Below are 16,645 nucleotides of genomic sequence, written 5' to 3'. Positions count from 1 at the left end.
TTTTAAAGTTATCTGTCCACACCACGTTTTTGTTTGTAGACTTCAGATGTTGATTTATGTGATGAGGTCACAGGTAAGGTTTGCTTCTGTTGACTCTTCCATGTAGACCTTGTTTGTGCATCAATACTGTACAGCTAAATGTACACCACCACTGTTAGATAAACTTTCCTGCAGCTCCTCTGTGCTCTGGGGGTTTTACTTTGCCTTTCTGCCCAGCAGACATGCAGCTTTATCTGAAAGATTTCTTGGTTGTCCAGACCATGTCTTTACTTCTGCAGTTCCACTTAAATGCCATTTCTTCATGTCATTTCAGACAGTGGAGATTTCAACCTGGAAGCACTCTGATATCTTTTTACAGCCTCTCCTCCCTTGTAGGTATCAATTAGCTTCATTTTCTTATCCTCAGTCAGTTGCTTAGAGGAGCCCAGGGATGTTCAGTGTTACCACAAGGTTTGAAGAGTCAGACAGTTTATCAGCTGTGGACGTCTCATCAGCTGACAATTCCTAATGACAGTTCTTGACCTGCCCTACAAGTCCTAATGAGTCAGATAAGGGCTCATGAGCTGATAAAGCTCATAGTGTCCAAACTTTTTCATACCTCTGTGCCATCTCCACAATTCTATAAATATAACAAGATAATGCAAGATGTGTCAATAAACATTTTTGAAAACTTTTAGATAAAACTGAAAAAAAAAAAAAAACCCAGAAGGTCTTTTACAACACTTACCATTGTTCTGAAGGTATTCAAAGACTCTACTGACTGTATTTTTAAATGTCCTTCTGTCCTCCATTAAATATTATAAAGCCTATAAATATACCTGCAATGATCACTAGTTTGTTTAGATGATAGTGTGGCCCTGACTCTTCAGCTGGCGACAGCACACTGTCTTTCCTCAGCTTTTAAGCTGTAAACTAAAGCCCTTTTTTTTTTTTTTTTTACAACTTTCTCTTTCCTCTGCCAAAGCTTAACCTGCCAGCTGCTGTCAATCAAACACAAACACTGACACTCCCCTCATGGTGAGACAAAAAAGAGTATTTATATGATGTTTCCCAAAGAACTTCTTCCTTTTTTCCCTCCTTTTAATAATAATAATAATGAGGATTATAATAATGAACTACTGACTATAAAAAACAAAAAACAAAAACAACACATTGACCTTATTTTTGACAAACTATTTCACTAACTAATCACACTCTTTATGGCAGTATCTTTGTCAATTGTGTTCTTCCACACTGCATGGATGGGGGCAGGAAAGTTGCATGAAGGCAACACAGACAAACATGGAGGAGAGCGAGTGTGACAAGGATGTGACCAGCCAAGACAAAATGAGGAGATCGTACCTAAAAGAGGGGCAACTTCTGTCGCATGAACGTGGTTTGGGTATGAAAACTCTGACACAAACCAGAACACTGTGCTTAATTTATGCCGCAGACCAGTCCCCACAACAGACTCACTAATCTCTTTAACCAACTATGCAAGGATCATGTCAAACAGTACAGGGTGAGTCCAAGGATAAGAGCCACAAAAGTATAGCTGAGTGCTCAAAACAAACTCCAGACTCAGACATTGCAAGAGGCTTTTGCCTGCGGCACACCATATGGCAGAGAATCACAAAAATGAAAGAGGATAATGGCTGCCATTGCAACTTACATCTGCAAAGACATGGCCCCAGTTTAGTTTGAGAAACGGGGGTTTTGTGAGTTGGTGCTAACACTCAACACACAATGCCATCAGGGATATGCATCATTTGGCCATCTCACACAGTTCTACTTTCAGCTAATCGATGCAGATAATCGCGCCTGGCAAACTGTTTGTATTCACAGCCTTTGTCCGGTTGAGCTCATCAGATGAACACTGGCAGCATTCATACAGGTTTGTAATCTCAGAAAAAGAATCTGTCTCTTCTGCTGAGATAAGGTCACTGCAGAGGAGCTGAAGCAATGATTCAGACATCACACTCACATCTCCACTCAAGTTTGATTTTCTTTGAACTGCCCAAGGGGAGGGGATGCTGGACAATAAGAAAAGGCTCTCTTTGCATGTAGTGACAGCCATTTAGGCTTTAAACACAAATCTTTGCGAAATGATGTTTACCTGAGAACATGACTGCCTACCAACAACAGAGACGAGATGTTATTGTTCAATCATACATGATGACTTGAATTGACTGGGTTGTTAAGGAAGGAAACAGTTCCTTTCCTTCAAGACTGGTCATTATGTCAACAACTGCACTGCACTCAAGACTGAGAGCAGTCTACACACAGATGAAGATCTACAGCCCTCAAAGGACAAAGGAATTCAATGCTTTAGGTGGCTGGATGGTAGCAAATAAGAAGTGCTTGTGTCTCCTATCTGGGTTTAAAAAGACACAATTTAATGTCTTTTTTAATACTAGGGGATTGTAATAACTGTGTTGCTTCTGTCTGTGAAGCACGCCTCGATTTTTTCTGCACAGACAGAAGATGAAAATGTTTGGATTATGTAACTTTGTGAAGCTACCATTTAGCCTTGAAAAACATGAAATACCGTAATGACTCACAAGGGTTGTGCTCATGTCTATGTCGTATGACTGGTTGTTGCTTTTTCCCACATCTAGGAACATGGCCTGAAGGTGACGCTCACCCTTTCAGAATAAAGCCACCTGCTTGGTCCCTGCAATTTCTTTTAAAAGTGTCCTCATGTATCCTGAGAGCATCTCATTAAAAAAGTTCAAGTCATTCACTGGCTTTGCAGGACTCTCAGTAGGAAATTTGTAAATAATTTCTCACACTGTGTAGTCCTCATGCATCCATCTCCTCACTGTTCAGAATCCTCTGGGTGCATGAGATCAAGGCACTTCTGCTTACATTAGCAAACTTGTACTACACTTGTTGTTTGGGCTGTTTATGAAGCCCGGAAGCGGCAGATAATCACAGTACCTGCGCTCGCCTCCGTCAATTTCTCCAAGTCATTCTAAGTTCAGAGTGATGCCAGTCATCAGAGGCTGCAGGCTGTCTTCAAAGGAGGGGGGTAAAGCTGTGATCCATATGCAGGCCACAGACTGCGTTCAAAGACAACTACTGAGAATTAGACTGTGATGTTTACAGCTGCTGCCATCACTCCGCTTTACATATCATAAGCCTCTTGTAGTAATGATATATGAAACTATACTGATCAAAGCGGGGTACGTAGCTTCCCGAATATTTCCCTCCATTTGAAAGGAATAAGCAATAAGCCACAGGTTGCAGAAATACGGTGAAATGCATTTATGCATAATTTTATAGGTGTGTTGTTGCAAGTTTAAAGTTACTTGTCTGTTGTTGCTTTGCATTCTGAGTTAGCCATATCACACATTATAGGAGCCCCTGCAGATTTAGCCAGATTTTAATCATGATGGGAAGAGCCCAGCCCTTTGAAGTCAGATGGGGAATCCTCTGTGCAGATCTTCTACGCTGGCCATTTGGCCCAAAAATCGTGTGAAACAAGCTCTGATCAAACGGTGGTTTAATGGTCTACACTGGTGGTCTGACTCCATTAAATACAAAGCATGAACTTTTACAGTGCAATTGACATTGGGCTTCTAACACTTCCAAAGCACTTTATAATGTCTTAGATTCATTACATGCTTTTCTTACCTTACTGAGTGGATACACTACTTTTCACTGGACTCTGTAAATAGCATTTTTCCAATTGGCGTGCACCTGTTAAACATTACTTCAATATTTTCATAATAAAAGAAAAGACTGGAAAATTAATTGAAGTGTTTCAGAAAAGTCACAGCCCAGCTGCAAAAATCTCAGTATCGTTCTGCAAAATTGTGATGAGACTGCCCTGCTCCTAGGAGTTAATTTTCATATAAAATCAGTAACAGACAGACAGATATGAAATATGAACTGAAAAATCAGTTCTATGCTTTTGGAAAATTGGGTGGAAATAATTTAAAGAGCAACAGATTTCTTGTAAATCACAAAAAATACAAAAACAGTCTTTAACTTTAAATGAAAACATTTGTAACTGTGATGCCCTCAAACTATCTTTAACTCACAACTAACTTCATATCCTTTGGAACGAGTCTTTATTTCTGAATAAAATATCAATCATGTTTGGTGTGTTAAACAACATAGTTATGGCTGCACTGACTGTGGGAGGCACGAATCAAAATTATTTCAGATTTGATCTGGAAGCTTAGATATGTATTCTGCTGCACATGAGCTTATAATTCTTGATTCATTGCAACCATGCATTTTTATGTTCACACGAACAGTTTAAAGCTACACTGACAAAAAAGGTCCCACGTAGACTACACTACTAACTTTGTTAGAAAGTCAATCGTCCTCTATGGAAAGAGCTGTAATTAATTGCATTACTCAGTGACTGGTTTATTTTTGCAATAATAAATCAAGTATGTTTACTTTGGAGTCCACAAATTTATAAGCATGTCTTGCAAAATAGTGTGCATGTTAATGAATGCCAGGTCTCCTGCCATGGCCCTGATGTAATTCCATGACTTTCCATAACTAAACTGGAGCACTTCCATGACCTAGAAATTTGCATTCCTTTCTAATTTGTTAATGCTGTTCTTCGGCTCAGGAGATCTAAAAAAGGGACAACAACCTGGTTTTCACATTGCAGTTGGGCTTAGTTATAAAGAAAAATCGCACGACAAACATAATTGAATACAACGAATGCCTGATGAAGTGTGAAACTGCCGACTGTCTGTCTCACAATGTGATCATACCGGAGAAAATTCAAATGCAATGGGGAACCTCGATTTTGAAAGCACTGGGAAACATGTTATGTTGAACGAGCAAAGTTAACCAGCTACCATCATAGCCCCACCCCCCATCAAGGCACTAGAAGTCAGGGTCAAGAACGATGATGCTTTTTTCAGACATTTACATCTAAGAATAGATGTAGTACAGAACAGTACAGAGAAAAAGGAACTTCATTAACCAGTTTCTCGTGTCTTTTTTTCCAGCACATTAGACTTCACTTTTAGTCACGATTATGTTTCCATTGTTACGAAAACACTGCTCTTTTCATTCCCTTAATGGGTTTCTTCTCCTGAATGGATGCCATTTAAATCTTTGCTTTATCATTCTGACAGGCAGCTGTCCCTAATCGTTCTTTTATAGAAAAAAAAAAAAAAAATCGAGACTGAGTGAGTGTGCTTTGACTGAGTATCCATTCTTGAAGGTACATTGATAATGCAGCACAATTATTTGAAGATAATAGCTTTATGCAAACTTTAAAACCCCTTTTTTGTTCAAATCAAAGGCCAGTATCTTTGTGTGTGTCTCATAAATGCAATCTAACTGAAAGCCAGTTGGTTCAGGATGTTTTTTATTTCAGGTTTAGTTGATGACAATTTCTGCCTAACATCGTTTACCACAGTGTGAGTTAAATTAAAAAGTAACAAAGCAAAAGGGCGGAACTTCCTCTGTAGGAAAAGAAGCAGCTGACATCAGTAAAAAGCAAGACAGTAATTTCCCATTTCTGTGATGCTAAGCACCTCTGCCAGGAGGCTTACTGTCAACATCTTCTCACACCAATGAGAAGTAGAGCAACTGTACATTTTAATTATTTATTGAGCAGCAACTGCAGACTTAGAAAAAGCAACAGCACGAAAATCATCTGGCACTTCAGAAAAGAGCAAATAGATCTGTGTGGCAGAGCAAATTTAACTAGATCTGATGGCTGATAATCTATCTTTAAAAAAAAAAAAAGAAACGTGGCTTTACTCTGGTTGGTCAGGTAATTAAGGCTTTAATAGAGGTGAGGAAACAGGAAATCAATGATTAACACTAATTGTCGAGAAACGAGCAACAGCACAAGGCTTCAGGCTCATTTGCACACAGGAAATAAAGGATCACGTGTCAACTCTTTTTCTTACCTGTGAGTCTTTTCCTGAGCTGCCAGCAGCGAAGTTGATGTGAACTGTAGAAATGGAAAGAGAAAAATAATATTTTAGATAATGATCCAAACAGAAATTAATCCTTTTAACTGGAACCATAAACTCATTTTTTCTTCAGACTGGGCCACCTCTCTCTCTGAAGAGCTGCCATACACAGGCACAGCTAAAAGAAAAACAACCTGACTCATGATATTATTTTTGAAAAATTATGAAAAATATTCAAAAGATAACTCAGAGCCTAATTCCTTCGTGCTGAGTGTATGTTGGATCTCTGAGAGCGCAGTGCACCATTCATCTATCTGAGTTTGTAATTAGAGCACAGAGAGCTTCTATCCAATTACATAGCCATCGATTCTGGGACAAGAAAATCTTCACAAAAAGATTCCCAGGATTTCAAATCAATACATCCAAAACAGCAGTGTCGCTGAGAATGAATTTATATGCTGGTTAAAATTAAATCAGTCTACGCTGCACTCCAACATCAGTTGGCTTTAAATCTGACTTTAATTAGGTGATGGGATCAAGAAAGAGTTAAATTTCTTCTCCTGACGTGCTGCAGCAGCCATTAGAGGTCAACTGAGAGTGTTGATTAAAACCTAAAAGCAGCACATATATTTTCTAGGAACAAGCCAGCTGAAATTCCTGCAATAGAGCAATATACCAATTTACAATATACACACAAAAAAGTCCAATATAAATGTACATATTTCATAAGATGGATAGAATCTCTGTGACTTTGCTCTTATGACCCAATCTGCAGTAATTTGGTCAGATATTAATTTCATCCATTTCAAGAGAACCCTCTTCTTAAATTATTCAAAGAGCTAAGTTAACTTCAAAACGCTTCTGAGTGTAAAGCCTGGAGTAAAGCCACCAGTTCAGTACAAACGAACAATGTAATGAACCTAATTATTTTAGTCCTAAAAACACCAGAAAACAACAGTGGATCCAAGGCAGTTTTCAAACAGGCCGAATTTGCCAGCTGAGCCAAAAAAATATTATTTTCCCATGTTGCTGCAAAAAAAAAAAAGATAAGAAATACTCACATTAAAGGTGGTGATTACACCTCAGGTTTTTACCGATTTTCACTGAATTATTTACAGAACTTTCAAAGGAAGAAGATCTCATTTTTATATACAATTTTTATGTTTCCTTACATCAAAAACTCCATTTGTTTGTTGTTGCACGAGGGCACAGTTCACTGCAGTTTACAGTTAATAGAGAGTTTTTGTGATGAGGACAGCTCAGAATATGCCTCCAATAAGAGAAAGTAATGAGGAAGAAACACAAAAGAGATCCTGATAATCCTTCACACTCAATGAGAGTCCTCTGAAATGATAAAAAAATAGTAATAATAAAAAACAGAGAAACAACAGTGTTTTAGTGTTTGATTACCTTATCGATCAAATTTTAAAGCTGAGATCTTTGGATTTTTTCAATCAATTTTCAGCAACTTAAAACAATACAAAATATTACATGTAATATATGAATGACAGCATTGTTTTGTTAAGTGGGCCTTGAGTGGAGACATTTTTGTCAACTATCTCCAACGTTAAGAATGAACAGACATTTTTCAAATCAGCTACAACCAATTATTGTTTCTTTCTTATCGACTGCCTCTTTAAACACCGCCAGCAAATAAGTGTAGTCTACCTCAAAGAACATATGGCTCCTAAAAAAAAAAAGAGAGAGATAAAATGAGCAACTAAAGACACTAAATTGTACAATTAGGGAAATACAACAACAATTTGCATTACACTGCCTCGCTGTTTTTAAATCAGCAACCACAACAACAAAAAAAAAAACCAGCTAAACCAAATTATTATCTGGTCTATTATCAAATGTCCATGGATCCTAATAGCCATGTAATCTTCATCTACATAAAATGTGATCCAGCAAACCGTGACCTCTGTAGAGTGAGCAGAGAGACTACATTGTCATCTGGCATCCCAGTTTTTCTGTCAGTATTAAAAATGCAACATTTGGCGTGAAACGAAGCTTCCTACAGGAATACATTCGAGTTCACAATACATTCTGCTACATCTGCTCAAACCTCCTGTCTTTTCATGGCTCACCCTGGAGAGGGAGAGACACAGACACAGGGAGAGGGGGAAGGAGAGGGAAGGTGGGGGGTGTAACTCTCTACATAATGTCAGGAGTGCTGAGGGGAGCACCTCCATCGCATCGCCTCCTCAACCTGCATAATCAAGTCTGTTGTTTCCAACCATGTTTTCAATTGGGCTGCACCGAGGGGAACTTGCTTGCTTTGATTTTAGAAAGTCTGGAAATCACTCTACATGATGAAAGCTCTGAATGGTTTAGCAGAATGCTTTTCAACAAGCTACTCAATTTACATTGTCATTGGAATAAAATCCAGATGTCCGATGCAATTAGCCCAGAAATACTGTGCTCATAACAATGGGAGGGAATCGGGTTGGTGTGGGTGTATCTCAGCAGATTTGAAAGAATCTGACAACAAAGAAAACATGTATAGTGGGTAGAGACTTCCCAAATTTACAATTGGTCTTCCTTCTAAAGGATTACTTGTCCATAACGTATAGATTTAGATGGATTCATAGTAATTAAACAATGATTTGCTTGTCTGACGGTTGGTTGGTGTCCATCTGAACTTTCCACTTCATACAGGATTTAATGAGTACAGAGGGAGCAGAAAGAAATGGAGACACCTCATGAAAGTACTCTGAAGCAACTAAATCACATTAAAAAAGACAGCTATGTAGATGTATTATATTAACTTGAGTTCTAATTAGCAGTCAGTGTGAGCTTTAAAAAAGCTCTGATAATCACCACGTCCATGTGGAATATTAAAAGCAAAATGACACAACTAAAAGCTTCCGAAGAGGCTGAACAGTGAAGAGGCCAAACTACAGCTGCACTAGTCCCGAAAAACATATTTTATCAGGGACAAGACAATAAAATCTGAAAATTGCGTAAGCTTCAAAATGCTGATATTTATGGAAGGGCTGCCATCCGGAAACCACTTCTGAGACCAGTGCACAAACATCCCCAAGCTGAAGGCCTTTAAACCTGGACCCAGCTCTCACCAACCACATCCAAAACCACTGACAGCAGCTCCCAGCACTCGAGTTCACACGAGAAAACTACCTGCATGGCACAAAATGGTGTAGAGTGGCTGGTGAAACATTCAGCAAGCCAAAGAGACTTGTTGGAAAATCAAACCAGACATGAAAGGTGAGTGACTGCTCAAATGAAATTCCACAGGTGGTGAAAGTGGGCTCAAACTGGATTCTCATCTTGCTCTGAATCTGCCATTAAGTTGTGTACAAATGTAAAAGAACGTTAATTTTCATCTTCCTTTATTCATGCAATTTTGATGATTGCTGATGATTTGCAGCCTGTATTCACCACAGCATTCACCAGGTACTGACAACAGAGGGTGACTAACTGGCAATGTTTGCACTGAGCATGTGTGCGTGCAGAGCCCAGTGTACCTAGGAATTAGGTTCATCTTGGATTGTTCCTTACCAATACCCAATGCCCATGTTTAGTGCCAATGCAGGACGCAGTTTGCCCTACATTTAGCGAGACAATGTGGAGGTCAACATGGTGATTGCAACCAGGCACAAATGTTCAATTAACTTTTTCAGGTTTTTATTTTAACTATATCCATGGTCTTTCCTTAACCATAACCACACCTCTTTACCATGCACAGATACCACAGCAAGAAAGAATGTTGGCATTAGATGAAAAAACACATTATCACCAAACCTATTCTGGGATTTTGCAGAATTGTTCTGTTTGGGTGATCTTGCCTGGCGACAGGGGTTGTGCCTGTGAAAATGTGACAGCTCAGACTAAGACTGACCTCAAAACTTATCAAGAACTACAATTCTTTCTGTTATGATCCCTCTCAGTTTTATTCTTGTCTCTGTGTATTCAAGGAATGGAGTTATAGAGCTCAGTGAAAATTTTTGAACTCATGCTGACCTGTCTTGACCTCAATTTGTGTTACTTAGAACAAGAATTTGCTTCTCTTCATCGTGTGTAATCATTCTCCTTTTAAAGTTTGCTAAAATCTGCACAGTTAATTACAAGATGCCAGTGTTTCTTTCTATAATTCTTTCATGGAAAAAAAAAATTACATTTTGCGAGAACACAGGCGGCAAACACTATTATATAAAAGTACTAGTGACTGGCACAGATGGCACTCAGTTTGCATTGCACATACAGTTGTACTAATGCACCTGATTTTTATTTTTGAAAACTGCTCTGCAAACTGTTAGGCATGCAGGAAGCACAGGCTTCATCTGGCATTGTGTCATATTAAATTTAAACTTTTTATTCCCATCCCGGCACTGCCGGCAGCCATCTAGAACCCATACTGGCAACCCCTAACCTTGTTAGAGATTTTAGTTGGAGCTCTCTCTCTCGGGACTAACTTTTTATTTAAATACAGTTAACATCCTATTTTTAACTTAAGATGCTTTGTGTGCAGCATCCTCAGGTGTTTTGAAAGGTGTTTTTCATAAGATATTAATTTACACCTTTAGTGATAGTTACCATAATATGAAATATTTCAAGTATACATACAAAATGACTTCCTCTCCAATTGGACAACACTGACTACATTGGCCACATTGCAAACAACAAATTCCAGATGTTACCATCTGTGACTAAATATGCCTATAATTTTTACAGTTTTATAGGTTGGCTCTGTCTATCAAAAATGTTTACATTGAAAGGAAAACCATGACAGTATGTATAAAATCCTATATGACAGTCTATATGTAATTTTATAGTTATAATATCAATTTTACAACAATCAATTGGGAAACTGTTTATGAATAAAACAACCAGTGTCTGTTTTTGGCTGATCCAGGAAACTTAAACACCTGACAAATTAAAGTACTTGATCACATTGATGCACAAATCATATAAAAATCCTTTGTTGTCAAAAAGCAGTCCTGCTAACAGCAGAGCTGAAAGGATTAGCTGATTAACTGATTAGCAAAAATTTTCATACTTGATTAACAATTGAAAATAATTTTTCAAGCAAAAATGCCAAAACTTCTCTGGCTCCAGTTGCTCTAATGAGAAGATTTGCTGCTTTTATTTGTCTTTGTCTTGTACATGATAATGAAGTAAATGTCTGCGTTTTGGATTGTTCGTTCTACAAAACAAATATTTCCCTTTGAGTTCTGGGAACTTATTATAGAGGAGCCTTTCCCCCAGCAGCATCTCTCATCTCATCACATGTATCCCCCAAGTACTCGTAGACCAGCTAGAGATCTATAGTAATCTCTTCAGCATATCCTGGATCTGAAGGGGTGAGGCCTCCTTGTAAGGCATCTTTACCAGATGTCTGAACCACTTTCAACTGGCCTCTCTCATTGTCAAATAGCCACAGCAGCAGCTGCACCCCAAAATCCCTGTGAATCCCAGACCTCCTCACCCTGTCACCCACACTGATGCCGTCCAGCCTGCAGAGAAAACTCAACGTGGCTGCTCATGTTCATGATCTCATCCCTTCACTCTCTACCCAAAACGTGCAACCGCAGCTGATGGTCAGAACAAAGACAGCTGTTTGAGAGCTTCCCTCAGTGGCTCAGCTCTCACTTCACCACCAGCATCAACCCCACAATCCTTTTTGCTGTTACTTCCAAATAAAACCCTGAGACACCTGAATTGAGGCACCTGAACGAGGAAAGTAACTCTTGGAGTTAAAATAGCACATGGTGTAACTAAAAATGAACATTGAGAAGGTGCTCCATGGCATGCAATGAAAATGTACATTGACCAACTGAGCGACGTCAATCCCCATTTTTCATATAAGCAAAACATTTCGATAGCACCAGTACTGCCAAACCAACATGCACAACTTGCAACAATAAATGCATCATTTTTAGTACTGTTCCACATTTGCATATAATAAAAGCTTCTTTTTTTTTTTTAAATCAATTTCAGCTTTAAAAAAAACTGACCCATTTTGTGATCAGCACCGCTTCCACCCAAAACTGTGCAGCCTCCACAAATCCTTCAAACCTTCAAATACAGATTTTGTTGAGCTACCACATGTGGCACAATTGAAATGCAGCCCATGTGGAGTGGAGCACTGTAGCCTCAAACTTGGAGGTGCTGCTCCTCATCCCGACTGCTTCTCACTAAGCTGCAAACCGCTCCAGTGCACATCGAAAATGACAGTCTGTTGAAGCCTCATGGACGACATCATTGAAAAACAGCAGAGGTGGCACCCTAATGTCACCAAACTGGACACTCTCCAGACCTCGGCTGCGCCTTGATGTTCGGCGCATGAATATTGCATACAGGAGGAACAGACATGCAAACCTTGTCTGTATCTGATGCCCAACTAAACGTGCTTGAGTCAGTGCCAAGCACACAAATACAGCTTCTGCTCATGCACAGAGAACTAGTGGATTGCAGCAGTGACCCCGGCTCTCCATACTACTTAGATTGTACTTTACATATCCACAAGCTTGAAATGTAGTTCTTAAGTATATGTTTTTCTTCAGTGTGTAACGCCATCAGGTAAGCTAAAAGGCAAAATTTCACCCATATCTAGTTCCTGAAAACAAATTAATTTGAGACAAGCTTAAATTTTTGGACCCGCTATCAGCACTTAAAAGTGACAGGTCATCTTAAATGATATGTGACAACTATTCTTGCATTTCCAGGGAACTTAAAAATGTTGAAAGTTTGTAGAATAAAAAGACCAAGCTGACTTTTTACATGACATGAGCAATTATTATTTCCTGTTTTATTTACCGGAGCAAATGTTACACTTTCTTGCAGCAGTAAAATTTCTGCAGACCTTTGTGTATTCTGGCCTTTTCTATATTACATTCTGACAATTTTCAGTCCTAGCAGGGCAGACAGACTCTCCTGTGCTCAGCATTTATCTCATTCTGTTCAGGTGGACACCCACATGGTACACTGGGCCAGTGCAATATTGGTCACTCACTGCAATTCCCTCCACAGCTGCAGCCACATATTGTGTGCTGCACCCCACCCAATGGATGTGACACATCACTGAAAATGTTCTGTATTTGCAAAAAATTTTACATGGATGTACTGTATTTAGAGATCTTTGGGCTTAATGGCGACATATTGTATGCAAGGCCCCATTAGTGGTTAAAACATCCTTTTTCTTCCTGTGAAATTAAAGTCACCTGAAATATTTGACACATAAGCCACTAACTATTTGTCAAATTAAGCAACCAACTCCATGGCAGAAAATAAAAACGTAAATTATCCATAATTTATAATAGGCTATTTCTATTTCTGCTCACTCTCACTACAATCTCTGATAAAGGTGCACATGTAGATCTGTGATCTTTGTTGCCAAACTCCCGGTATAGATCTAGATTGACAGAGAAAGCCGTGACTTGGTAAAGCTTACACTATCTGTAGCCTGAGGTGCATTCATCCGCGGGCTTGACTCCCACTAGTGCAACGTCGATGTGTCAGAGAGCAGCAGCTACTTAACGCTGCTTAAAGCGAGTGGGAAACGATTTTCATGAGAGATGCCGTGATTCCAAAGTGTTGAGCTTTCAAACCTTTTTCCTGTGATTAACTCTCATGTAAACTTGAAGTCACCGGTCTACAAAAACCCACATGGCAGCCGGTTTGCGCAAATCGCCTTTCAACTCCTCAGGAAGTTGAGGCGAATCATGGCTCCGCACTTCTGAAACAGTTCTGGAAATACACTCACGGCTCGTCTCTTTCCGCCGCTGGAAACACCGAATTCAGCGCTGCACCGTCGCTTCTTTCCAAACACAAGCTTCGCCTTTCTAAACAGGACAAACTCTTTCCTGTTGAGCGCGTCTTTACGTCCCTCACAGCTGTCTGGTCTGAGCCTCCTGACATGAGGATTAGAAAGTAAAGTGAGGACTTACAGAAGGAGAGGAAAATCAAACAGCCGGTCACTTTGTAACCGACGTGAGGGTTGTTCGACAGCATCCTGGGAGAGTCCTGCGAGCAGTGGAGGCGGTGGAAGAAGCTCTCGGTGCATGGGCTTCCTGACAGTGTTTAAAAAAAAAGAAGAAAACAACAGGGCTTTTCCTTTTCACAGTTCCACGGTAAAACGGGGAGTGGGGTTTGTGCTCTGGCGGAAGACGTCCCCACTTACTGTACGAGGCGCAGGGACGCGCTCTGCTGGCGGGATGAGTTCACTGAGCTCAGCTGACAGGCTGCCTGACCAGATGGTGACCAAAAAAAAAAAAAAAAAAAAAAAAAAATCACACAGGCTTACTGTTGTTGCCTTCAAGTACTGTTGTGAAACTCCTGCTTCTGTGCACTAACCGTGGAAATACGCTCATTTTTGGAGGAAATAATGGCAAAGAGGGTAAAGCAAAAGCATTATTTTCGTTTTAGTTGAGTTTTTAATTTTAAAATTCAAGCTGCAGACTTTGTTTTTATCAAAACAATTATCAAAACAAAGTGACATAACAGAACAATTATTCAGTAATTGTTGCACTTATGGTCAGGAATGCCAATCCTCCCCCCAAGCCAACCCAGTGGTTCCTGGATTTGGAGCACTACATGGATTAGACATCATTAATGTTATAAATAAAACCTGTTCTTTTTGTGCCGTGTCAAGAAGTTAAAACGTCTGTTGTGAAGAAGGTCAGTCATGATGATGTTCAGACCCACTGCACGGTAGAGTTTTAATGACTTAACCTCAGTGTCCTCTAGTCAGACATAGGCCTATGCTCAGTTGGTTGCTATGCTTTCGCTTGGAGAAACAACAGGGAACATTTTATCAAGACTTTTTTTTTCTTTCTCTGTTTTGTTGATTTTGTTATTTGTGTTTTTTATTAAAACTCCCACAAACCCATGGTGCACCCACACAGGTGTCTTCACTTATTTGGCCGGATTAGACATGCTCTCAGGGCTGTGTAGGAGTTCACAGACTGGTTCAGTGACATCTGTCTCACTTTCTTGTGAGTTAAGTAGAGCTTGTTAGCGGGACAATTTACACCTTTATCATTCTCATTAGTTCATAGAGATTGGTTACATCATTTATTTCCAGCACAACTTCGACTTCAGTGGGAGCCTAATTAGCCACAGTAATTGAAAACATCTGTGCAGGTGTACTGGGCCTGTAAATAAGCTTAGTTACTTAGTCACTAGTTGCATAATTGTATTGCTCTGTTCTCTGGAGAATATGGTAATGTTAGGCTACTTGTGTTATATTTTGATACCAAAACAACAGCTTATGTTGCTATGAATCACTGTACTATGAAATGTGATGTCATCTAAGTAGAGAGTGGACATTTTTAAGTCTCAGACAGTAGTAATTAAGATTAATAATGGTTAAATTGCCTTTAGGAGTTGCATTTTGCATGCAGACTAATTGGGACATCTAAATTTAACTGAAGCATCATTAGTGTTTTCAGTTACACCTGTGTTTTCTTGCTACAGGAGTTGTGCAAAGACTTTCTGCTAAAGCATGACAAGTCAGGGTAAAAGTTAAGGAAATTGTTTTTCTGAATCAAGTTGAAAGCTTATAGATCCTAAAGAAAAGAGAGAAGTGTGTGAGCTCTGTCCAACGCTGACATGATTTTGCCTTTAAATGACAACAAGAGGACTGTTCAGTCGTGCGCCTGTCGTTTACATCATAATCACTTTGTTGTGTATTGTCTTTTGCCCCAAAATGATCAAAAGCAAGAATTTGTGTTTGGATACTTTACTTACACTAATTTGCTATAAACATCAGTGCAATATACAACAATTTAGGTTAAAAAAAAATGCAGAAAATGAACACCCGGTCTGATTCTGTTTGACTAACTCTCATAATTACAGTTCTGTGCTTCCCTCTATAGGTGCTTATATCACCAAAGCCTGCCTGGCTCCCCATCCAAAGCTCCCACTGCTGTGAATCTGTGTGGGTAATTAGGTTATAGGGTAGGGCCAGGTGCTAATATTTGGTGTAATCCAAAAATAAATGTGGTGTGTAAAACCTCCCCTGGGATAACTCTTGTAATTATTGTTTGTTAACATTAAATTGCTCGCCCTCATATTTTACCAGTAAGAGCGGGGTGGTGGGGCTGGTGGGTGGGTTGGAGTTGGAGGGGTTGTACAAAGGATGATAAATTGCAGGTTTTCAAGATCTCCATGGGCATGATTTCAATGAACGGTGGCCCAACAAAATATAAATACCATTGTGACAATTTACTTGATGGACTGTGCAAAATGCAATTGTGTGCACGCACTGTACAACAGACCTCATTCCCTCAGTTTTTTTTAATGTCACACACACTTTGCTTGCACAAATATGGCTTGTGTCTGCACTCATACAGTGTGCCTCACTTTCCCCTTACCCATACCTGAAATGCTCTACCTCTTTTACCTCTAAAATATTACTACCCCTGCACGAGAATCTCTATCCTCTCTATCGTAACCCAAACAGGTGGTTTTTAATGTGGTAAACTCACAGCATCAGACATATCTCTCACTTCAAATCCCTGAAAGATATAAAGCAGGTAGAGCAAAGCTAAAGCAAGGGCATTACATTAAACTGTAATGTGTATCATGATTAATTTATAAAATATAAGTCTGACAAATTTGAAAGTACGTAGGATTTCATTAATAATACAATGCATGCCAGAGTACCTTTGAAAGATCATGGATGAAACATTTATTACACGGATAATACATCATATCTGGTAGATAAAGAAATGTATTATGCAAACTGGAGCCATTATCACCAAAACTGTGTGACATGTTTTATTTTTTCCTTTAATTTAATC

At 39.3% G+C, this 16,645-nt stretch overlaps 1 protein-coding gene across 1 annotated transcript in view; it reads right to left on the bottom strand.

The window, feature by feature from the left end:
* b3glcta (beta 3-glucosyltransferase a) overlaps positions 1-13,943 on the bottom strand; it is a 52,413-nt gene extending 38,470 nt beyond the window's left edge. Inside the window, exons 1-2 of the mRNA XM_041046681.1 lie at positions 13,790-13,943; positions 5,874-5,917 (exon numbers count right to left, since the gene is read on the bottom strand). Coding sequence (XP_040902615.1) covers positions 5,874-5,917; positions 13,790-13,853 — 108 coding nt within the window. The 5' untranslated portion in view covers positions 13,854-13,943. The remainder of the gene's footprint in view (positions 1-5,873; positions 5,918-13,789) is intronic.
* Between the last annotated feature and the right edge of the window lie 2,702 nt (positions 13,944-16,645).

The sequence above is a fragment of the Toxotes jaculatrix genome, chromosome 9 (genome assembly GCF_017976425.1).
Source record: "Toxotes jaculatrix isolate fToxJac2 chromosome 9, fToxJac2.pri, whole genome shotgun sequence".
NCBI lineage: Eukaryota > Metazoa > Chordata > Actinopteri > Toxotidae > Toxotes > Toxotes jaculatrix.
Note: the sequence above shows the minus strand (reverse complement) of the source record. Positions and strands in the feature narration are given on the sequence as shown.